The following is a 17,407-nucleotide window of genomic DNA, read 5'->3' on the forward strand; positions in this document are numbered from 1 at the left end:
CGCTTTTTTATGAAGATAGACATTTATTAACTTCAAAGCTTGACTGTGACAGCTCCATAAGACACACTAAAAATCATGCTATTTTAATTTGATCCATCCAACAAGAGTGTAAAGTATTCAGTTATCTAATAATGGAGTTCAATAAAGGAGTTAAGTGATAAAATACTTTTTTTCTGTTTTTACAATTCTGCATGATCTCATTCCAAATCCAATCTACATCAGCATGTTGAAATAGTATAGTTATTAGGGGTGTAACGTTACACGTATTCATCCCGAACCGTCATGGTACTGACGTCACGGTTCGGTGCATGCAGTCAGATGAAGAATACATCTGAGTCAGTCACAGGCGATCCACTCCAATCCAGAAGGTGGCGCGTGCGGTAATGCAACACTGTTTGCTAACTGCCACAACAGGAAAAAGAGCAGAAGAAGAAGAGACCGTCTATGCACCAACCCAAAACAAGAATGGCTTCTCCTAATGCACAAGTTTTATTTTTCATTTTTCTATTTATTTTGTACTTTTATAACACGAGATGCTTTTCAGTTTTGTAGCTGATTGTGACCAAATACCTTTTGTTTTTTATCAACCCTACAAAAAAATATGGCCTATGCAAGAGTGCATTCTGTTTACTGCTTAGTGCTTAATACACTAAAGGAGGCTGTACTGTACCAACTACCTCAGGGAGGACTAAATGCCGCTAGGTGGAACAAACTGTAATTTGCACTACTGTCTGTTCAAAATAAATGAAAAGAAACCTAGCATTTGTGATTTGTTGCTTTTTCCTATTGTACCGAACTTGTATCGAACCGTGACCCGAAAACCGAGGTACATACCGAACCGTGACTTCTATGTACCGTTACACCCCTAATAGTTATAGTGCCATCTAGTGGTTTAGATCAGTAAGTGGACAGTCGCCGTGTCAACCAAGGCAGGGAGAAGCTCATTCTGGTTGAGTACCATCTGTAAACTATGTACTTTTTTAATGACCGGGAAGTATGTTCGTCATCAAATGCAATACATTCTCTGAAAGTATGTGATTCGAATGCAGCTTACTGTTTGTCTATTAAATATAAAACATTCTAGTGCCACTCTTAAGTGTGTGACAAAGGCCACGCCCACACTAATACGTTTTCATTTGAAAATGCATCTTTTACGCTACGTTTTGGCCTTCCGTCCACACTGAGTGCATTTTTGACAACTAAAATGAAGCTTTCCAAAGTGGATACATTTGAAAATGCTGTATTCGCATTGTAGTGTGGACAGGAAAAACAGTATCTGAAAACGATGACGTATTTGTTGTCATGTGATGCAGTAATGTGATCCATTCAACCCCAAGCAATCAAGATGGCGGCCCATGTTAAGTAGTGGCGTTGTTGTGCCTGCTATTCTTTTTCATAACGTTTTTAAAGGTAAATGTTCCTTTGTGCAACCTTCACAATGCATTCCTTCAAAGGCGAACGGAAGTTTACTCGGAATTGCTGTCTGGTAACACAACACAAGGACAATTGCATTTCATACCGCACGTGGAACGGCGATTTTTCGCATGCGCAGTTGGGGATTTAAGAGTTTTCATACGTTTCAGTGTGGACGAGCAACTTTTGGAAAACGCTTGAAAATGGCAGTGTGGACGGATGGCATTTCGAAAACGCCATTTTTAAATGTATCTGGATTAATGTGGACGTAGCCAAAGTTTTTGAAACTTTATACCTCGGAGTTGTTTAAAAATGTGTTTTGGCTACATTATGCATATAATTGCTTAAATAGTGCAATAATGCAGAAAATAAGTATTAAAATACTTGAATCAGCTGCGCTGAGGCCAGGGCATACAGTAATTTAGCTGGTAGTACAAGACTGTCATTCTTTTGATAACTGAACCTATAGTGATTGTGACCTTTTTATCTGAAATGATTCATAAAAAGCCAGTGTAAAGAGTTTATAGAGTCATTAGGACTGTAAAGCAAACATGACTACACAAAGTGTCTTGAGATAGCTTGTGCAATGGTGAGTCAAAGAGACTCTTTAACACCAGAATCAGTTTATTAAAGCCAAAAAAAGCATTTATTGGCAGTAGAGGTGGAATGTCTGTTCTTAGCTAATAAACTCTGATTAGGCGGAAGATCATGTGTTCCTCCCTTTCTTTAATTTGATTTAGCCCTGAGGAACAGTATTTTCTCATTAAAACTATTATGCCATTTTCAAGGTGTTCCGTACCATCATCTTAAAAGCATCACCCTGTACTTTGGCTTACTTGCCATGACAGGTTTTTTTTTTCCTTGTAAGTTTTTAAAATCAGTTTTATTCATCAGCTTGAAGGTTGAAATATCTTTATAATACTAAAAAGGGATATAAAAGCTTTCACAAGCTAAAGTGCTCACACCAATGACATACAGTTTCTTAAAGGGATTTTAATGGACAACAGAGTTGTCAGGGTATTGAATATTTCCTCAAACTGCAAAAAAGAGCGAAAACAACTGAATGTTCATTGTTTTCTAACATGTAACAAGTCCCCTCCTCTGTCCTGTACTTTGCTTTATTGACCTAATACACATCTGCCCTCTTCAGACTGGATTCAGTTATTGTGTCCTCTTTCATGGTCTTTACCCTGCATTACATTTGTAAACATCACAGCATGAGCAGTGACGCACATTAGGTTAAAGAACAGCTGGTAGATTAAATGCAGCTTATTAAACAGTTGTGCCCGAGCACTTGCATGAAAGATGTGGCATCTTTTGTTTGTGTGCAGGAAGTCATATATAAATAAAAAAGTAATGTCTACGAAATATGTATTTATATTGTTTTCATGTAGTGCATTAGTTATACTGACATTTCATTCTGGCTCAAACATTTCCATCTAGAAATGTGATCTTAAAATTAAAATGGTCATACAGTGTGACATACGACACCCAAAAATGAAAATTCTCTCATTATTTACTCACCCTCATGCCATCCCAGATGTGTATGACTTTCTTCTGCTGAACACAAACAAAGATTTTTAGAAGAGTATTTTAGCTCTGTAGGTCCATACAATGCAAGTGAATGTGACCAAAACTTTGAAGCTCCAAAAAGCACATAAAGGCAGCATAAAAGTAATCCACATGATTCCAGTGGTTTAATCCATGTCTTCAGAAGCGATCCAATCGTGTTTGGGTGAGAACAGACCAAAATGTAACTCCTTTTTCACTATAAATCTTGGCATCAGCAGTCTCCTTAGCCATCATAATTTCAAGCTCGATGTCACTTCCTAGTGCCATCTAGCGCTCTGTGCATGCGTCAAGCTCTAGGAAGTGTAATCGAGCTTGAATCATGATTGTGCCTAGAGACTGCAATGGCAAGATGTACAGTGAAAAAGGAGTTACATTTCGGTCTGTTCTCACTCAAAATCGGTTGGATCCCTTCTGAAGACATGGATTAAACCACTGGAGGCTTATGGATTACTTCAACGCTGCTTTTATGTGCTTTTTGGAGCTTCAATGTTTTGGTCACCATTTACTTGCATTGTAAGGACCTACAGAGCTGAAATATTCTTCTAAAAATCTTTGTGTTCTGCAGAAGAAACAAAGTCATACACATCTGGGATGGCATGAGGGTGAGTAAATGATGAGATCAATTTAATTTTTGGGAGAACTATTTCTTCAACAAAGATTAATAAATGCTGTAAAAAATATATTGTTCATTGTTTGTTCATGATACCTAATGCGTTAACTAATGTTAACGAATGGAACCTTATTGTAAATTGTTACTTTTTATTTGTTTTTTTCTATATATTAATTTTATTTAAAACAAATAATATATTAATGGTATTATTATTATTATTTATGAAATATATTTACTTTTTACACATTTGTATAGGTTCATCAAAGTCATTGTAGAATGTATGGTAGAATTTAATCAGAATCATCTGAACTTAGTATGTTTTAGTGGATTGATGAATGGATGGACAGACGGATAATGTCTAGATTTTGTATTCTATTGTACTATTGGATGTAATTTAAATGGCTGCAGTATATCTGTGCAGCCTTTTGTCTTATACTTTATAACCAGTGTTTGTTGCATGTAGACCTTAGATGACCTCAGATGCTACCATATCTCATGTGAATGCTGAATTAAATACACTGAGTTTGAATGAACATTTGAGTGAGTTTTTATGGCAACCTCTTATATCCACTCCCATTCATTTTGAAAGTGAAACTATTTTTGTTACTGACCTGAAAGGAAATATGAACAGACAGAAGACACTTTGAACAAGCACGTAATGTCTTTCGCGTCTGGGTGTGGGTTCTTGGGTGTCACTGGCTGTTCAAAACAAAATTACTTTTTAAAATTAAAAGAAAAATTACAATTGTTTTTGGGTGAACTATTCCTTTAACAATTCCATCTGAATTGAATCATTTAAAAAAAAAAATCCTTATTGAGAAATCACAAATGACTGAAAAGGTCAAGAAAAAGCCATGGATATTTATTGGTCATTTATTGGTCAAAACGTGTGGGAACCCTGTTATTTGTAACATCACACTGGTCTGTTAATAGGGTCAGGGTTTTATTTTTCAGCACATTTTGAGAGATCCTGCCAAATTCTACCATTTCACACTTTTATTCCTCATGTTTGAAGTTTGTACTTTCTGAACTGTGTGAAACTCCTTGTGTCAGATGTTCTTCACCTTCTGAAACTGAACCCTTCAACAGACACAAAACCATGCAGTGATCAGGGTGTTGATTCAGTTGATTGCATTTGATGCTGTTGATTTCAGTTGAATTTGTCATAAAACAAGACGGTTATACAGAATGTACCCACAAAAACCCCTTAGTTCTGTCTTGAGTCAGAGACAGTTTCCTGATTAAAAGTTTCAGAATCATTCATGCAGATGGTGAGAAAAGTATTAAAGGAGGAGTTCAGCAAAAAATTAACATTCTTCTGTCACCATTTTACTGACTTTCATGTTGTTTCAAACCCATATTACTATTTTTTTCTGTGGTACACAAACAGAAATGATAGTCAAAATGACTGCTGTCACCATTCACTTTCATTGTATGGAAAACAGATCTGTGAATGGTGACTGAGACTTAAATACTTCCTAACATCTCCTTGTGTGTTCCATGGAAGAAAGTCATATGGGTTTGGAACAACATGATGGTGAGTAAATGATGACAGCAGAAAAATGTTCATTTATTAAGAATTTTATTTTATTTTATTTATTTTTTTCAGGTTAAACGCTATTTTTGTTGGATCTAGCGGGTAGTACACATACTTCCCGCTAAGTGGAGCCGTTTTCATACTGAAGCGAAAATGAAAAAATAAATAAAAAAATTAAAGTTTTGTTTTACTTCATTGTATCCTCTACTATATAATGTTTATTATATGTTAATTTATGATATAATATATACTGTATAATTTTGTTATGTTAATTTATTGAAAAATAAATGAGAACTGTTATTTTTTAAATGAATATAAAAACAATAAAATATTAAATAAATTATTATTTTTTATATATATATATATATATATATATATATATACACACACACACATATATGTATACAGTGCATCCGGAAAGTATTCACAGCGCTTCACTTTTTCCACATTTTGTTATGTTACAGCCTAATTCCAAAATGGATTAAATTAATTATTTTCCTCAAAATTCTACAAACAATACCCCATAATGACAACGTGAAAGAAGTTTGTTTGAAATCTTTGCAAATTTATTAAAAATAAAAAACAAAAAAAATCACATGTACATAAGTATTCACAGCCTTTGCTATGACACTCAAAATTGAGCTCAGGTGCATCCTGTTTCCACTGATCATCCTTGAGATGTTTCTACAACTTGACTGGAGTCCACCTGTGGTAAATTCAGTTGATTGGACATGATTTGGAAAGGCACACACCTGTCTATATAAGGTCCCACAGTTAACAGTGCATGTCAGAGCACAAACCAAGCCATGAAGTCCAAGGAATTGTCTGTAGACCTCCGAGACAGGATTGAAAACTTTCTGCAGCATTGAAGGTCCCAATGAGCACAGTGGCCTCCATCATCTGTAAATGGAAGAAGCTTGGAACCACCAGGACTCTTCCTAGAGCTGGCTGCCTGGCCAAACTGAGCAATCGGGGGAGAAGGGCCTTAGTCAGGGAGGTGACCAAGAACCCGATGGTCACTCTGACAGAGCTCCAGCATTTCTCTGTGGAGAGAGGAGAACCTTCCAGAAGAACAACCATCTCTGCAGCACTCCACCAATCAGGCCTGTATGGTAGAGTGGCCAGACGGAAGCCACTCCTCAGTAAAAGGCACATGACAGCCCGCCTGGAGTTTGCCAAAAGGCACCTGAAGGACTCCCAGACCATGAGAAACAAAGATTGAACTCTTTGGCCTGAATGGCAAGTGTCATGTCTGGAGGAAACCAGGCACCGCTCATCACCTGGCCAATACCATCCCTACAGTGAAGCATGGTGGTGGCAGCATCATGCTGTGGGGATGTTTTTCAGCAGCAGGAACTGGGAGACTAGTCAGGATCGAGGGAAAGATGAATGCAGCAATGTACAGAGACATCCTTGATGAAAACCTGCTCCAGAGCGCTCTGGACCTCAGACTGGGGTGAAGGTTCATCTTCCAACAGGACAACGACCTTAAGCACACAGCCAAGATAACAAAGGAGTGGCTACGGGACAATTCTGTGAATGTCCTTGAGTGGCCCAGCCAGAGCCCAGACTTGAACCCGATTGAACATCTCTGGAGAGATCTGAAAATGGCTGTGCACCGACGCTCCCCATCCAACCTGATGGAGCTTGAGAGGTCCTGCAAAGAAGAATGGGAGAAACTGCCCCAAAATAGGTGTGCCAAGCTTGTAGCATCATACTCAAAAAGACTTGAGGCTGTAATTGGTGCCAAAGGTGCTTCAAAATACTGAGCAAAGGCTGTGAATACTTATGTACATGTGTGTTTTTCTTTTTTTTTTTTTTTTTTATAAATTTGCAAAGATTTCAAACAAACTTCTTTCACGTTGTCATCATGGGGTATTGTTTGTAGAATTTTGAGGAAAATAATGAATTTAATCCATTTTGGAATAAGGCTGTAACATAACAAAATGTGGAAAAAGTGAAGCGCTGTGAATACTTTCCGGATGTACTGTGTGTGTGTGTATATATGAGAACATTTTAATATTTATTTTTTAAATAAATATAAAACAAATTGAAATATTATAAACATAAATCTGATTATGATAATAATTTAATATTTAAATGAATAAAATATAGAATAATTATGAATATTAAAGTAGTTCAAATATATTATTAAAATTATATATATTTTTTAAATAATAATTATATATATTATACACTTTAAGTAATAGAGAACACAGCACAAAAATGCTATTTTTCTTGGATCTGACAGGTAGTCCACATGCTTCGACTCACTGAGCCATTTTCATACTGACAGCTCACCTTTTTTATTTCATCAAGGCCAAAATGAAAAAGTTTTGTTTTACTTCATTGTAGCCTCATATAATGTATATTGAGATTATATGTTCATTTATTAATATATAAATGAGAACATTATTTTTTAAACAAATATAAAAACAAATTAAAATATTTTATAAAAATAAATCATACTTTTTTACATTTTATATATATATATATATATATATATATATATATATATATATGATAATTATGAGAATATTGTAATATTTATTTTTAATGAATATTAAAACAGTTTAAATATATATTTTTTAATGTTTTAAATAATAATAATAATAATATATTATAATTAAAACGCTTAAAAATAATTGAAAACAGCACAAAAATGCTATTTTTGTTGGATTTAGTGGGTAGTGCAAATGCTTCAATCCACTGAGCCGTTTTCATACTGACGAGTTTGAGTCCAGCTCGCTTTTTGTATTTCATCAAGTGTGAATGTAAAACATAATAATAATAATAATAAAGTTTTGTTTTACTTTATTGTATCCTCATATACTGTAAAATGTTATTCCCTAATTTGTACTCTAGATGGCAGCAGGGTATCTCTTCAACAATAACCATGTTCTGCTTAAGAAGAAATAAAGCAGAAGAATGGCAATTGGCATAAAACTTCAGAAGATGTATGGAGCTGTCCTTTTTGGAGCTTGACAGACTATGAGACAATATGAGCTGTTATAGGGAAAGAGCAGCATGAAGATTCTTCAACATTTTCCTTTTGTGTTCCACAGGAAAAATAACAGAATAGAGGTTTGGAACGACATGAGGGTGAGCAAATAAGACAGAATTTTCTTTTTTTGGTGAACTATTCCTATAAAAGGAATGGCCGTCCATCTTGAAGTATGCAGACATCAGTGGAATGTTCTAGAGGAGTGAGTGGAAGACAGCGGCTGTCATATTTTCTCAGCCTCCCACTGATGTTACCATCTTAACCTTGTAAGAAAACCAGTATGGCTTTCTTCAGTTATTTATACAAGCATAAATTCAGTGAGTTACATAATAAACTTTCTCTAGGTGCCAAATAGTTTACACTGTCTGAAGTTTCATTGACTTCATTGCTGGATATAACAGAGTTTGGCATAATTCATCATATTGTTGACTATGCCTCAAATCTTGTTAGGTTCATTAGGTTAGCAAGCTAACAAATAGGAACAATATTCAATGTTTTATACCCGATTTTTCTGATTGTAATTAGGTATTATGAGATGCAGTGCTGTGTAAAAGCAGAGGGCTCTGAGGTTCATCCGGGGTCGTGCTGATTGATTTGATTGTGCATGTGTGCCTACAGGCAGAACTTCCAACCAGGAGGTCTGACATACTTCAGCAAACACTTGCGTCAGTCTGGCCACATGGTCCATGTTAGGCCTGAACAATGCTTCCTGGCACTATTTGCAAAAACCCATTCTAAAAAACCACAAAGTTCTATTAGCCCTTTTGTGACAAGTTTTACTTACATTGATGTTCTGTTAAATCTAGTTAAATTTTATAGTTTGTTAGTTTTTAGTTTTTTTTGTACATTTAATTATTGTACCTTAATATGTTAATTTATATAAAAAATGAGAATATTTTAAATATATATTTTTTAATTCATATAAAAACAAAATAAAATATATTATAAAATATTTTTTGTTATTTTCAATAATTATATATTTTTAAATAATATAATTTTTTTACATTTTAATATATTTTTAAATGAATATAAAAACAAATTGAAATATATTCTAAAAATAAATGATACGTGTTTAAATAATGAAAAAAAAGTTTTTGAAATTGATGACTTGGACTGAATAATTAAGAAAAGCAGCCAATAAGTGCCCAACATAGATGGGAACTCCTTCAATACTGTTTAAAAAGCATCCCAGGGTGATACCTCAAGAAGTTGGTTGAGAAAATGTCAAGAGTACGTTTCTGCAAATTCTAAGCAGAGTGCCTATTTTGAAGATGCTAAAATATAACATTTTAACATTTTTAGTCACAACATAATTCCCATAATTCCATTTATGTTATTCCATAGTTTTATGACTTCACTATTATTCTAAAATGTGAAGAAAATATAATAATAAAGAATGGGTAAGTGACCCCAAACTTTTGAACGGCAGTGTATATATATATATATATATGATAAAACTTTAAAAATAAGTACTAGTTCTTATTTATTAAAAAATAAATGAGAACATTTTAATATTTATCTTTAAATGAATATAAAAACAAAAGACAATATTATAAATAAATTATATTTTTAAATAATAATTATAATAATTATATCAATTTTATTTAAATTAATAAAAAATAAATAAAATATATAATTATGAGAACATTTTAATGTCTTTTTATATGAATATTAAAACAATTGAAATATTATTAAAATAAATTATGCTTTTTTTAAGATAATAATTACAGTTGTGGCCAAAAATATTTGCACCCTTGGTAAAAAAGAGCAAAGAAGACTGTGAAAATATGTCTTTATTGTTTATCCTTTTGATCTTTCATTCAAAATATTCACAAAAATCTATCCTCTAATGGATATCAAACAATTGCAGACACAACACAAGTCAAATATATGTGTGGCACAATTATTGGCACCCTTTTATTTAATACTTTTTGCAACCTCCCTTTGCCACGATAACAGCTCTGAGTCTCCTCCTATAATGCCTAATGAGGTTGGAGAACACCTGGCAAGGGATCTGTGACCATTCCTCCATACAGAATCTCTACAGATCCTTCAAATTCAGAGGTCCATGCTGGTGGACTCTCCTCTTCAGTTCACCCCACAGATTTCTATGGGGTTTATGTCAGGGGACTGGGATGGCCATGGCAGAACCTTGAGTTTGTGGTCAGTGAACCATTTTTGTGTTGATTTTGATGTTTGTTTTGGATCATTGTCCTGCTGGAAGATCCAATCACGTCCCATTTTAAGCTTTCTGGCAGAGGCAGTCAGGTTTTTATTTTTTATCAGTTGGTATTTGATAGAGTCCATGATGCCATGTATCCGAACAAAATGTCCAGGACATCTGGCATAAAAACAGCCCCACAACGTTAAAGATCCACCACCTTGTTTAACCATGGGCATGAGGTACTTTTCCATATGGCAACCTCTCTGTGTGCGCCAAACACATCTCTGGTGTTTGCTGCCAAAAAGCTCTATTAATGTTTCATCTGACAATAGAACCCGGTTCCATTTGAAGTTCCAGTAGTGTCTGGCAAACTGAAGACGCTTGAATTTGTTGTTGGATGAGAGCACAGGCTTTTTTCTTGAAACCCTCCCAAACAACTTGTGATGAAGGTAACATCTGATTGTAGTTTTAGAGACCAAGACCCAACTAATTTCTGTAATTCTCCAGCTGTGATCCTTGGAGATTCTTTGGCTACTTGAACCATCCTCCTCACTGTGCGTGGAGACAATATAGACAATTGTCCTCTTCCAGTCCGATTCTTAACATCTTCAGTTGATTGGAAATTCTTAATTATTGCCCTGATGGTGGAATTGGTCATGTTCAATGCTTTAGCTATTTCCTTATAGCCACTTCCCATTTTGTGAAGCTCAACAACCTTTTGCCGCACATCAGAACTATATTCTTTAATCTTACCCATTGTGATGGAAGACAATGGCTATGTCTCGTTTGGAAGGATGCGTCCTCCGGAGGTTGCATTTGTCAGCCGCATAAGTCATCGAGGCTGTATCGTTTCAGAAAAGCGAGTAGGACACTTCGAATGCAGCCTTCAAATGAGACCTTCTTTCACGGGAATTCGGAGGATGCATGAGGTGTATCCTTCGTGGGCACTCACAACCCACAATTCTTTGCTTCAACGGAAATGTCCAAAAAAATAAATTAAAAAAACTACGCCAATTTGCCCGTAAATATGATGTTCAAACGCAAGTAATGTTAATTCCCAAGTTGAAGTACCTTAGTAGATGGGTGCAGAGTATATAATATGTATAATTATATTAATATATAATTAAAATAAAGTATGAGACTAAAAGAACACCTGTAAAATCTATTTTCTTTTCTCTTTACATCATTATAACTCTTCTAAAATGTACCTCATGCATTCCCTTCTAAAGGGACTATGCTCCCTTCTCACTCAAAGTGCTCACGCTTGTTAAAGAGTGGCATGCTGTCGTAGCACCCATGATATGTTCCGTTTCCGTTTGTCCTAGGAAGGCCGTCTCGTTTAAACGAGGCTTGTTTAAAGGTGGACGCTCGGTATACTGCAGCCTTCAAAGGATGTGTCCTACCTTAGGACAGCCTAAGGGAATTTTGTATGTTATCTCATATTTATACCCCTGCGAAACAAGAAGTCATGGCTGAACAATTTAATGTTCCTAGTCACCCAGGTGCACTAAAAAATGTCAAATATGAATGGGAATATATTTCAGATATATTTTACTCATAAGAATTTCTAGTGGTGCCAATAATTGTGAAAAAAATATGAACAAAAAATTATGTTTTACTTTAATATAGTTTACTTCAAATGAAGGTTAGATTTTTGTGAATATTTGTAATGAAAGATCAGAAGGATGAACAATAAAGACATATTTCAGCCTTCTTTGCTCATATTTACCATGGGTGCCAATATTTTTGACCACAACTGTATATAATTATACAGCTTTGAAAATAAGTGCTAATTCTCATTTATTAAAATAAATCAGAACATTTTAATATTTATTTAAAAAATTAATAAAAACAAAAGAAAATATTCTACAAATAAATTATATTACTTTAATAATAATAATCATGATAACTTTTTAATATGAATTTTAAATGAATATGAAAACAATTATTATATAAATATATATAAAATATATTTTTTAAATAATAATTACATAATATAATTACATATATAATTATAAAACTTTATATTTCCTATTTTACTTATTTACCATAATATGTAAATGTATTAAACAATAAATGAAATATATTTTAATATTGCATTTTCAAGTTAATATAAAAACTAAAATTATATTATAAAATAAATTATAAATATTTTTAAATGATCGGTACAATGTATTATATAAAATAAATTACCTTTTTATTTTTTTAAATTCATTTGACATGGCTTTAAGGATGTATTTGTCAGAGTAGTTTCACCCAACATTATTAATTTTTTTATTTTAATTTTTTTATCAGATGTGTTGAATATTGAACTAGTCCTGCTTAGTTTTATAAGACCTTAAGAATAAGTTTTTTGAAAAATGTATATATACATTTATAAAATATATAGACAAAAATAAATATATAATGTATATAAATGTAGCTTTTTACCTCTTGAGTGCAGTTGGATACAATCTATGGAATATTTAACTTTATTTTCCCCTGAGTATTGATCTTGGCCTTCCATCTTGTTCTTGAACATAACATTTACCTCATACTCCAGTGATGGATGGTGCACATAGGAGACTTGAGTTTTGTAACTCCTTGGGAGAAAGTTAGCCAAATCTGTTTCTGAAATGATATTGAGCATTAGGTCTGCCATAATCAGTGGGTTATTGCCCTGTTATTTTGCCCAAAACACAATAACACCTATGACATTATCTGTTTCCATGGAACACAAAAGCAGTTACCTACTGTAGCAGAATTTTCAGGCTCCTATTTTCTATAACACTTAAATAATAATAATAATAATAATAATAATAATAATAATAATAATAATAAATAAACAGAATAGGGTCATTGCTTTCACATTCTCCTCAAAAAGTCTTATTTGTTGATTAATTAAACTGATAGTTCACCCAAAAATGAAAATTCTCTCATCTTTTACTCACCATCATGCCATCCCAGATGTGTATGAGTTTCTTTCTTCTGCTGAACACAAACGAAGATTTTTAGAAGAACATCTGAGCTCTGTAGGTCCATACAATGCAAGTGAATGGTTACCAAAAGCATAAACATCACATAAAGACAGAATCAAATAATCCATAAAACTCCAGTGGTTTAATCCATGTCTTTTGAAGCGAAATGATAGGTGTGGATGAGAAACAGATCAATATTTAAGCCCCTTTTTATTTATTTATTTATTTTTTTACTATAAATATCCACTTTTACTTTCACATTCTTTTGTTTTGGGCAATTGACATTGTTCATGCATATTGCCACCTACTGGACAGGGAGGAGAATTTATAGTGAAAAGGACTTAAATATTGACCTATTTCTCGCCCACACCTATCATATCACTTCTGAAGACATGGATTTAACCACTGCAGTCGTATGGATTACTTTTATGCCGCATTTGTGTGCTTTTTGGAGCTTCAAAGTTCTGGTCACCATTCACTTACATTGTATGGACCTGCAGAGCTGAAATATTCTTCTAAAAATCTTCGTTTGTGTTCAGCAGAAGAAAGAAACTCATACACATCTGGGATGGCATGAGGGTGAGTAAATGAGTACATTTTCATTTTTGGGTGAACTATTCCTTTAACAGTAATGCTATTTTAGTATAATAAATTGACTAAAAAGCCCACTTCAATGATTTAATCCTTTTTAGACATGGAAAATTGACTCATTTTCAGCTTGCATTCGCTTTTGGTCTTGTTCAGTTTTTAGTCTGGCACTTGAAGTGGAACCAGGCACTGTTGCTGTATTGGGTGGGGTCTCGTGGTTCAGAGTAGCCTAAAGTATATCATTATACCTATTTTTAGCTCTCCCCGATTTACAGTATTTTGGGGAAACTGCTCAAACTTGTCTTGAGGAGGACCCTTTTGGGATTGTACGATTTGTAACTAGCTACAGTACTTAAGTGGCATTGTGTGGCCATTCATCAGGATTTTTTTTGTCTCGTACACAAACCCACCAATAAATAAACAAACAAACACACACTCACATCTGTAGTCATTTATGAGAGTTGTATTGCCAACATATTTGATTCGGGGTTCTCTTTTACTCGTCTAACGCTGGAAAGACGCTTTTTTGTTTGCAATTTTCTCACGCCACCCAACCGCATCCATGCTCTGGTTTCGCCAAAAGAAACTTAGGTCAGACAACCCTTAATATATCGTTCGTTGCCATAAATAACTTCGCACTCACACAATGAAGTGTTGTCCATCTCTTTCTCATCCCCCTGTCTGATTTTTAAGCCAGCCCTACTGAGACAAACGGACATTAGAGGCGGTCTCCGATTCATGCCTCTCTTTTCTTTGTGTTTTAGAAGCTTACTGTAAAAGATACTTCGTGTCGTTTACATCCCGATTTGATACAGTTCTGGATTTCATCGTCAAATTCGTATCATCCAAAATGAGGTTCAAACGGAACGGTTCGTACAATTTAAATAGGTAAGTACTTAAAATACCGACTATACATCAGAATCTTGTAGGTTCATATGCGATTCCTATTACATATACCATTTTTTCCTGGGAAAACTTTGAATGACTTATTTGTTTATTTTTTTAAACGCATGAAATTGTACTTTGTAACGCCAGAGCCTCGTTTGTAACATTAGCGTTCCGCTTCCATTGTTACGTTCCATTCCGCTAAAGCCACATGTGTTTTCAACACACCGCGCGTTTCCGTAAGGTCACCCAGGACGTTCAAATCACTAAGCGTTTTCACTACATGACAGACTCCGATAAAAGCGTTTAAATTGGGTATGATTGAAAATAATAATAATATTTTAGTCAGGTTTACTGATAAACTCACCCTTACAGTCACATGCGAACTGATTTTAGATTTTTATTTATTTTTTATAAGTTTATTAACTTTGTTAAATGTTCACGTTTTCTCCTAACGAACCCTGAAACTCAAAAAATGTTTATGTTGTCTTGGGAGTATAAGGCTGTAAACCTGTAAATCTTGTTTGTAGGAGGGAGGGGGTTTCTCTGAGATGCTATTGTTCTCACCACAATTGTGCAGAGCAGTTATCTGAGTTACCATAGATTTTGTCAGTTTGAACCAGTCTGGCCATTCTCTGTTGACCTCTCTCATCAACAAGGTGTTTCCATCCGTTTGTTTTTGGCACCATTCAGAGTAAATTCTAGAGACTGTTGTGTGTGAAAATCCCAGGAGATCAGCAGTTACAGAAATACTCAAACCAGCCCATCAATCTTCCATGCGATTATATAATCAGCCAATTGTGTGGCAGCAGTGCAGTGCATAAAATCATTCAGATATGGGTCAGGAGCTTCAGAATGGTGAAAAATGTGGTCTCAGTGATTTAGACGTGGCATGATTGTTGGTGCCAGATGGGCTGGTCTGAGTATTTCTGTAACTGCTGATCTCCTGGGATTTTCATGCACAACAGTCTCTAGAATTTACTCAGAATGGTAGGGTGGTGGAGGACAAATCTTAGTTGCCTCCACGTCTGAGACAGTCAATCCACACATCTTATCACGTGGCTTGTTGAGCACATTATCGTGGAGGCTTCATGCTATTCTATTCTCAAGGCATCCACGCACAACTCATCACATGCCCCACCGAGAGAGGGAACCACATTATAGCAACCATGAGGAGGTTACCCTGTGTGACTCTACCCACCCTAGCAATCAGGCCAATTTATTTGCTTAGGAGACCTGGCTAGAGTCACTCAGCATGCCCTGGATTCAAACTTGTGACTCCAGGGGTGGTAGTCAGCAATTTTTACTCGCTGAGCTACCCAGGACCCGGAAACGTCTTGTTGATGAGAGAGGTCAACAGAGAATGGCCAGACTTGTTTGAACTGACAAAGTCTGCGATAATTCAGATAACGGCTCTGTACAATTGTGGTGAGAAGAATAGCATCTCAGCAGGTTGGCACTGTTTTGGCATAACGAGGGGGACCTACACAATATTAGACAGGTGGTTTTAATGCTGTGGCTGATCGGTGTATGTGTGTATATATATATATATATATATATATATATATATATATATATATATATATATATATAATCAGTTCCTGCTGCCTCTCCGGAATTATTCATTGGTTTCAATTAGTTGAGCATTTGGGCTTTGACCAGTCCATTCATAGCCTCACCATTATTCAGCATTTCCCCTTCAGTTTAAAAGGAAAATAAAGTTGCTTACTCCTATCTATTTTTCCTTCTTGAAATAAAATTTAGCTTTTTAAGCATTCTTTTATTTCTAAATCCCTTGCACACAATACTTTTAGATCATGCAAGGTTATGTACAGTCCACTGATCAGTTTTCCTCTACTGTTTCCACCAAATGATACCAGTCTGCTTCCTGTCTTTAAAAGCCAGTATTGGTGCAATGGAAGAAATTAGTTGTACTCACTTTATACAGATTTCTCATCACAAAGGGAAGGCTCTTATCGCAGCACAGCCGCTGTAGTAGAGCTGGTGCTCCGTAATCACTTTGGGCATTTTCCAAACACATTTTTACGCCCTTGAAAGGCACTTCGGGCAGGGAACGCCACTCGAAGAGTCGTTCCAAACAAAACTAAGAAAGCTTATTTTTTTCACAAAGGGCCCTTTTACAAGACATTTAGTGAAGGGTACGTTCAAACTGTAATGCCAAACTCTCTTTAGAGAGCCCACATTAAGAGCTTTGTCCTTTGTAGTGAGTAGGGCATAGGGAAGATCACTTTCGATTGGAATTCGCCCTTTGTGTTGCAAGGGATAACATCATCCAGTCTGGGAGAAGATCACCTCTTTGTTATTCATGGAGAACTCCGATTTAAGGCAAAGGCTTGAGGTCCTGCTCCTCTCATTAGCTTTAGATTGACACAGTGGGTGACATAATCTGTGTCTGTGGTTTGGCAATTGATAATCGGTATGCATATTTACATGTATACAGACAAACAAAAGAGAAACTGCTTGAAGAGGGTGATCTAGGCAAGCTTTTGTTGCACAAAGAATTCGGATTATGAATTGTGTTTTAATAGGAACAAGATAATGTTTTGAATTGTTTGCTAGCCTGCATTAACGCTCTCTTATCAAAAGGGTTTTCTTTTAATACAATTCACCAGAGACAGTTTTGTCTTCCGTGTTAAGTGCATCAGTCCTACATCAC

General features: G+C 35.1%; 1 protein-coding gene across 3 annotated transcripts in view; it reads left to right on the top strand.

The window, feature by feature from the left end:
* Window positions 1-17,407, top strand: part of LOC127436196 (MOB kinase activator 2-like) — a 72,689-nt gene that overhangs the window by 11,683 nt on the left and 43,599 nt on the right. The window contains exon 1 of one of the 3 annotated variants that reach the window (XM_051690209.1): window positions 14,567-14,733. The exons of the other annotated variants lie outside the window; for them this stretch is intronic. Coding sequence (XP_051546169.1) covers window positions 14,696-14,733 — 38 coding nt within the window. The 5' untranslated portion in view covers window positions 14,567-14,695. Of the gene's footprint in view, window positions 1-14,566; window positions 14,734-17,407 lie in introns of those variants that run through there. 3 annotated transcript variants of the gene reach the window in all.

Source organism: Myxocyprinus asiaticus, chromosome 46 (assembly GCF_019703515.2).
Source record: "Myxocyprinus asiaticus isolate MX2 ecotype Aquarium Trade chromosome 46, UBuf_Myxa_2, whole genome shotgun sequence".
Classification (NCBI taxonomy): Eukaryota; Metazoa; Chordata; class Actinopteri; order Cypriniformes; family Catostomidae; genus Myxocyprinus; species Myxocyprinus asiaticus.